General features: G+C 36.3%; 1 protein-coding gene across 2 annotated transcripts; it reads left to right on the top strand.

Moving 5' to 3' along the window:
* Positions 1 to 575: 575 nt before the first annotated feature.
* Positions 576 to 5,572, top strand: LOC104100923 (uncharacterized protein At1g32220, chloroplastic). 2 transcript variants are annotated; one of them, XM_009608289.4, is made up of 7 exons: positions 576 to 857; positions 1,777 to 1,876; positions 1,971 to 2,059; positions 2,168 to 2,223; positions 2,672 to 2,818; positions 4,594 to 4,719; positions 5,185 to 5,572. In XM_009608289.4, exons 1-7 carry the CDS (start codon positions 727 to 729, stop codon positions 5,463 to 5,465), a joined length of 930 nt encoding a protein of 309 aa, XP_009606584.1. In that variant the 5' UTR covers positions 576 to 726; the 3' UTR covers positions 5,466 to 5,572. The 2 variants fall into 2 exon arrangements, with proteins under 2 accessions (XP_009606584.1, XP_009606585.1); XM_009608290.4 differs by having other exon boundaries at positions 599 to 857; positions 1,786 to 1,876.
* Positions 5,573 to 7,205: the final 1,633 nt, after the last annotated feature.

Here is a 7,205-nt window from a genome sequence, read left to right as displayed (position 1 = left end):
ATTGACAAATTTTGCTTTAAACAAATATTACACACAAAAAAATACAACAACGACGGCGACGACCTAGTGAAATCTCATCAGTGGAGTTTGGGGAGGGTAGTGTGTACGCAGACCTTATCCCTATCCGAAGGGTAGAGAGGCTGTTTCCGAAAGACTCTCGGCTCAAGAAAACGAAAAGAGGCAATATACACACACACACACACAAAAAAAAAAAAAATAAGTTAGCAAATGGAAGAAAAAGAGCAAAAATTCTTTTTTCTTTTATTATAAATAAAACAAAACTTTCAAGATTGTACTAACTAGAATTGACCGCATGTTATTATGCCAATAGCCATGAGATCTTTCCAGACCTACCAAAAGAACTCTTGTTTTTTCCCCAAAGATAGCCTATTTGTATCTGACATTTTTTCTTTGATTTTTTCTGTTTCCACATTTTATTTCAATTAACAGAAATTAGTCCCTTTTCCCCTTTAGTAAAATTTCAGGCCTCAGAAATAGGCACCAAGTCAAGAAGTGTGACACATCCTCCACTCAACCATGTCCCCATAAGCCCCCCACCCCCGCACCCCCACCCCAACACCCACTCCAGTACCCAGAGTTCAGCACTAAATCTGGCAAAACTCACCAAACTTAAGAAATCATTTTGCTGAACTTTTTGCTTTTCAAAGCTCTGATATAAACAACTTCTTAATCTCATAATCTTTTTGAACTGTAGAAGAGAAAATTATGGCGTCTTTCTCAAACATGGGCGCCATTTGCAGAATTACCTCTCCTCCTCCTCGTAGTAGCACTAGTAGTAGTAGAGCTCTCTTTCCTACTTTCCGCAGTTACAGTTTTTCACAAATCTCTCGCTCTCGGTCAGTATTCCTTGATTTAACATTCATCTTCTAATGTTCTTTTATTCATTTTTTTCTTTTGTAATTTGTTTGTTGAACATGTTGAAGTATAATTATTTGATACTTAAAAAGAACTTGATGCTTAATTAATATGACTAAATCGAAAAGTCGGGCATTCATGCTGCTTCACGGAAAGAGAATGAAAGTACTGTTCTACACCTAATCTAATACACATATCACACCATTGATTTACATCTTGACCAAAATATTGTTCTTTTCCGGAGTTATAAAGGACTGTTAAAATGCACTGACGTTGCAGTTCTGAATCTTTCAATCAGTTAACCCCTCAAATTTCAAATAAGTTGGGGTCGACTATGTGAATCCTTTATATCCATTTCGCTCTATTTCTGAGGATTCATCATGGTTATTAATTAGTTAGTTATCTTTAGTCCAACATATAGCAACCAACCCCCTTTCTCGGGGCTCAAGGGTTGCAAAGCTCACGAACGTGAGGTTGGTGCAATTTCAAATCTTTAGCAAAATTAGATAAAGCAAATAATAACACCATTAGAATTACATCTTTAAAAGAATTGTAAAAGAGTAATCATTCATGTTGTGATTATTTAACATTGAAAACTGTATGCATATCATTTTCAGAATGAAATTTACTGTTTCATACTTTACCAAGAGAGTTTTCCTTGTTAACCATGATTGACTTTTTGTCACAGCATAATCTAGATATGCACAAAAACTACATTATTTGAATTGAGCCTTGACTAAACTAGTTTTCTGAGTACTGGATTAAGGTTTTCACGAAAACTTTATTGGTTATCTGTATTTGGGATTTTTCCCACATTTCTGGCGATTTTAACTGTTGAAATTTTCTTTCGGCTGATCTGACATCTAACTTGATATGGTGAGATGTTTCCCTTCATTTTAGTTCTTGCAGACTTGGTATCAGATGCAGTTATGCTGAAGCTGTTAGAGAGGATCCTAGCTCGGGTGCAATTGATGTTGTCGCGGATGTGAAATCTGAACGAGTATTAACATTTTCTTTTTCTCCTGTCTAGATCAAAGACCATTTACAACTGTCAATTTCAGCTACTAGATGTCATTCACTTTCTCTTTTGACAGATTGTAGTTATAGGAGGCAGCGGCTTTGTTGGCTCTGCGATATGCAAGGCTGCAGTATCTAAGGGTATAGAGGCCATAAGTCTGAGCAGGTGTGCTGGTTGATCTTAAGCATTTTCTGTTGATTCATACAATTGCTTTATCCTCTTATTTTGTTGTTATCTATTGTGGGTTCTCAATTTGTAGTATTTCCTACACAGATCGGGGCGTCCTTCTTACTCAGGCCCATGGGTAGATCAAGTCACTTGGATGGCAGGCAGGTTCATTTCTTGATCATATCTTAAGTAGGATGATGATGAGTGCAAGTGAAAATTTTACATTGGTGAACACTATGCGAAAGTTGGTTTTTAGGCCCTCGCCTGATGAAAGCCATAGTAGTTTATTTCTTCCTGACTAATAAGTACCTACTGAAGATAATCGAAGACTCTCTTGCTACACTTAATAAGGAAAAAATTAATCTACTAAAGCTCCTCATGAGTTTGCAAGTCCAAAAGTGGGAAGCCATGTGGCATCCTGCTGCTTTACCTCATCTCATGAAAATGACATGTACCCGCGTAGTCAGTGTTTATGTTTAATCCAATCAACCTGGAAAAGAGATTTTGTCTGTATAGATTATGGTGTAATTACCGCTTTTGGCTAAAATCCTTTGCATGGAATAGTTTTCACCCAATTCAGATTATTCATATGATTTTCGTATCCTGTAGGAGATGTTTTCTATGCAAACTGGGATGAAGTACTTGTTGGTGCTACCGCAGTTATTTCAACTTTGGGAGGTTTTGGTTCCGATGAACAAATGCAGAGGATCAATGGTGAAGCTAACGTTGTGGCTGTGAATGCTGCTAAAGATTATGGTTAGTAGCTTTTGATTTATTCCTATGAAAAATCCATAAAACCAAGCTTAAAAAGATATGCTTTGTGTTTTCTTATGTCAAGTGAGAACACTTTTGGCTGATATTTTTTCCTAGGCCTATCTTCTCAATTTCATTTGGCTTTAACTTACAAAATGTCTAATGAATCAGATAGGGATGCATCACTGTGATGAAGTGTGAGGCATGGTTGGATCCACTATTTACTTTAGCTCAGAGCTAATGATTGCAAAAAACTGATGCTAAAAAATTTACCTGTTTCTTAAGCAAAATTCCGCTCATGTCACTTTTTGATGAAATACTTTCCGCTCATGTCACTTCTAAGTTGTTGATGACATTTACAAGCTGAAGCCATCCATAGATTGAAATAAATTGCTTGAGTTTACTAGCTTTTTGGTGTAAATTGTAGGATATGTATGCTATGATAAATGATAGATTGAAATACATGATTTTTTATTTCTCTTGCACTGTCTTGGTGCTGGTTTGTCAATTAATAAAACTTACCTTATCTATCAAACGACTATTACTACGCCTTGATCTTAAGCTAATCGGGGTTGGCTATATGAGACCTCACTATTCAATAATTTGGGATTATTTAACACAGAGGTTCTCTATATTTTGTGTTGATGTACAAATGTCTAAAAAGATTGAAAAGACTCCCAGCAAAAAAATGGACCTAATGTAAGCTTATCAACATGACTAAGCATCAGTCCCTACTAGTTAATATCTCCTATATGGATCTTATGCTTCCATCTTGCTCTATTTTTCACTAAGTCTACATTGATTTCAAGAGGTTGTAGGTCTTTTGAGACAACCTTTTTCATGTGATTTTAGGTCTTCTTTGTCCCCTGTTAACACCTTCAATGATTATGTTTCACATGTATGACGATGCATTTGGTTACATAAAACATGATCAAACCAAATAGACCTTTTCTGTAAGTATTTCAAATTTTTTCTAATCTTATATAACTGCACACTGATGCAGATGTAGAGGGGGGGGAAAGGCCAACATGAGTTTCACAAAAATAAGGATGTCAAAAGAGGAAAAGAAAGTAGGGTTTTTTATGATGTCACCTCTGCAATTGGGTCTGCTGCTATTAGATAGAGAGGTTAAGTTGGAAATCTTTTCGATCCTTTGAGTTTTGAGTTTCTTTCGTACTCTTACAATGGTATATCAATCTTTCATAATCGATTCACCTATGTTGGTGCTAATCCCAAGAAATCTTTGAAAAAATATTACCTCAGAAGCTATTTTACTTCGATTAGTTGTACCTTTTGAGAAGCATCTTGAGGTTGATTACTCTGGTATTTCGTGATATGGACTGACAGAAGGGCATTGTTTAGAGTCCTTATCAGAAAGCACATTCATGTAATTGAGATAAGTAAATTCTTGTTAGTGCCTTAAGAGACTTAGGGTGGATGTGAAAGAAGTAATCTCAAGGTAAATGGTCCCATCACCCTAGGGTTTGGGATGGGGTTATTATCATCTCTCATACTCAAGGTTTTGCCACTTCATCGTTTTGCCACTTCATCTTACACCTAATTTTGTGTGCATAATTTGTTAATCGTTTTGCCATTAACAGTATGGTGCCTCTTTGATGTGTTCAGGAGCAACTTTTATGGCAGATGTAACTAATCTTTTTGCACATTTCCTCATCCTTCTCATTGTTCCCTTCTTATTTCTCCATATTATTCATGTCAAATCTAGGGTTTATAGTTGTTCAATGTAAATTACATGAAAACTTTTGTTATTCTTGCAGGGATTCCTAAGTTCATATTGATTTCTGTACATGAGTACAATCTACCATCATTCCTCCTTCAATCAGGCTACTTCACAGGGAAAAGGAAAGCAGAATCAGAAGTTCTTTCCAAATACCCTAACTCAGGTACACAATAAGATTTGTCATTGGTGGCACTATGGCAGCCTGAAGCTTACAGTTCTAAAAGTTGTTCTAAATTGCCGAAACCGAACCTAGTGTAGTTCATTGAAATTATTGAGTACAACACCATGCCTGCAAAAAGCTCGTCAATAAAATGGGACGAAAATCAGTTACACTTTGAGGATGTGATTAAACCTATGTGCCATATGGCACCCAAGGGTGTGGCCTAGCGGTCACTGAAGTGGGGGAAAACCTTGGAGACAAAAAACGCTAGGTGATTTCTTCCCATCTTCCTAAACTTTGATGGGAAGAATTACCGGTACCTGCGATGGTGGGAGGTTGCAGGTACCACTCCTATGTATCATAACAAAGTTATTTACGTGCCTTCAAGTGTTACTAGTTGCTGACCTGAAAAAAATTGTTGCTGACTCTAAACTAGTTCTGCCTCAATTTTGTGTTTACATTTCTCAGGTGTTGTTCTTAGACCTGCCTTTATATATGGGAAGAGGAAGGTTGATGGTTTCGAGATCCCTCTAGATTTGATTGGAGAACCTCTTGAGAAAATTTTACGTGCAACGGAAAGCTTCACTAAACCATTGAGCTCGCTGCCAGCATCTGATTTACTTTTAGCCCCTCCTGTTAGCGTGGACGATGTTGCCTATGCTGTGATAAACGCTGTCAAGGATGATGACTGTTTTGGCATTTTTACCATTGACCAAATCAAAGAAGCAGCAGCAGGAGTTAAGGTGTAAAAGGTTCACAATTAAAAGAAAAATCATATACACCTTTTTTGAAGATAAATGATATACATCTTGTAACAAACTTATTTATATAGAAAATGTATCTATTACTTATGCTATGCAGAGCGGTGTAAAGTACCGACGGAAAAGGGCCTAAATTACCCTTGTCGTTTGCTAAATGGTTTGCAAATACCCTCCGTCCATCTATCCGTTTAAAAAAGCACATGACGTTAATTCTATTAATAAAATTACCCTTGCGTCTAACGGCAGATCCTGTGAGCCTATAATTTAATGACGTGGCGGTTTTTTACTAGGCCACGTGGCAATCTCGGGTTGAAACAAAAAATAGGTCTTATTTCGACCCATTTACCTTATCCGACCCTAAGTTTTCTTACCTGGGTTAAAAAATTACATTAACCCATCTGACCCTAGGTTTTCTTTCCTCATCAGAAAATGAAATTTTAAAGCAAGAGACCAAATCAGAGCAGCAGCAAAAGAATCAGTCTAATTCCAATTCCTTTTGGGGTGTTTAGAGAAGCAGTAGTGTTCATTGTGTTAATACATACAAGAAAAGCTCATTTGGTCATTACTCTTATTATCCCACAACAATTCTACTGGTTCAGTGCCTAATTCAAAGCAATCAGTACAAAAATAGAGTAGTGTGCAATGGAAGCAAATGAAGAATTCATCAGCAGCAGCTAGTTTTTACACATCGCAAAAACCACCATTGAGAAAGAATTATGGACCAGGGCCTAATTATGGTAATGTTATTCGGATTAGTCCAATTCTAAATGTCTTATTTGGATTTGGGTCTCTGTTTTGCAATGGAAAAGATAATAAGAGTAAGAAATGATTTTGTGTGTTTCTGTTACTAATTACTATACCTCATTATTCTCATAACTTAATGAAATACAACACAGTATGTTCTATACATAATTTTTTCATTATTTTTTGAACTTTTTTTTGTGTTATTCATTAGAAGGAAAGAATTGTGTTCGGGATATCAACAGAAGTTGGGCATTGTATTGTTTGATGTGACCATTTTAAATTATAAGTTCAAAATTTAGTAAAACCACTATTTATTGTTTACTACACCCCAAAGAAAATCATAAGCTAAAAGGATTATGACCCAGGTAAGAAAACCTAGGGTCGGATCAGATAGTGGGTCGAAATAAGACTCATTTTTTGTTTCAGCCCAAGATTGCCACATGGCCCAATAAAAAATTGCCATGTCATTAAATTATAGGCCCACACCATCTGGGGTAATTTTATTAATAGAATTAACGTGATGTGTTTTTTTGAACGAATAGATGGATGGAGGGTATCTGCAAACTATTTAGCAAACGATACCTTTTCCGAAGTAAAGATAATGCATATATTGGACCTTTTGATGCCAAAATAGCCACGTATACAAAGTTAGCATTACCTTGCTTTCATCCCTATGATCCTATTTCACTTTCTTTTCTTATGTAATTCTATAGACTGTAAGAGGAGCAAGGCAACACCATCTTGCAGAACACCTTGTGTTAGAGATTGGAATAGCATAATCGAATATTACGCAATCAATAGATGGCTAATTGTATATTATTCATGGATAGAATCATGAATCCTTGTCGTCTGTCGAAGTGAGACCTCTTAAGGCTACCAAGTGTGCATTCCGTTGGTTGTAGTATACCAAATGAACTAGCAGAATTTAACTTTCAATTGTTTAGTTGGTTTGGTTTTTAAGTGTCCGCACCTTGGAATTTGACC

This window comes from Nicotiana tomentosiformis, chromosome 8 (assembly GCF_000390325.3).
Source record: "Nicotiana tomentosiformis chromosome 8, ASM39032v3, whole genome shotgun sequence".
In the NCBI taxonomy this organism is placed as follows: domain Eukaryota; kingdom Viridiplantae; phylum Streptophyta; class Magnoliopsida; order Solanales; family Solanaceae; genus Nicotiana; species Nicotiana tomentosiformis.
The sequence above is the reverse complement of the archived record's forward strand: the minus strand, read 5'-3'. Positions and strand labels throughout refer to the sequence as shown.

What these genes read in the sequence shown, in the direction of transcription:
- LOC104100923 (XM_009608289.4), top strand. Translation starts at nt 727, where the DNA reads ATGGCGTCTTTCTCAAACATGGGCGCCATTTGCAGAATTACCTCTCCT. An exon ending in TCACAAATCTCTCGCTCTCG is followed by an intron (nt 858 to 1,776) that starts GTCAGTATTCCT and finishes CCTTCATTTTAG; the next exon opens with TTCTTGCAGACTTGGTATCA. An exon ending in TTCCAAATACCCTAACTCAG is followed by an intron (nt 4,720 to 5,184) that starts GTACACAATAAG and finishes TACATTTCTCAG; the next exon opens with GTGTTGTTCTTAGACCTGCC.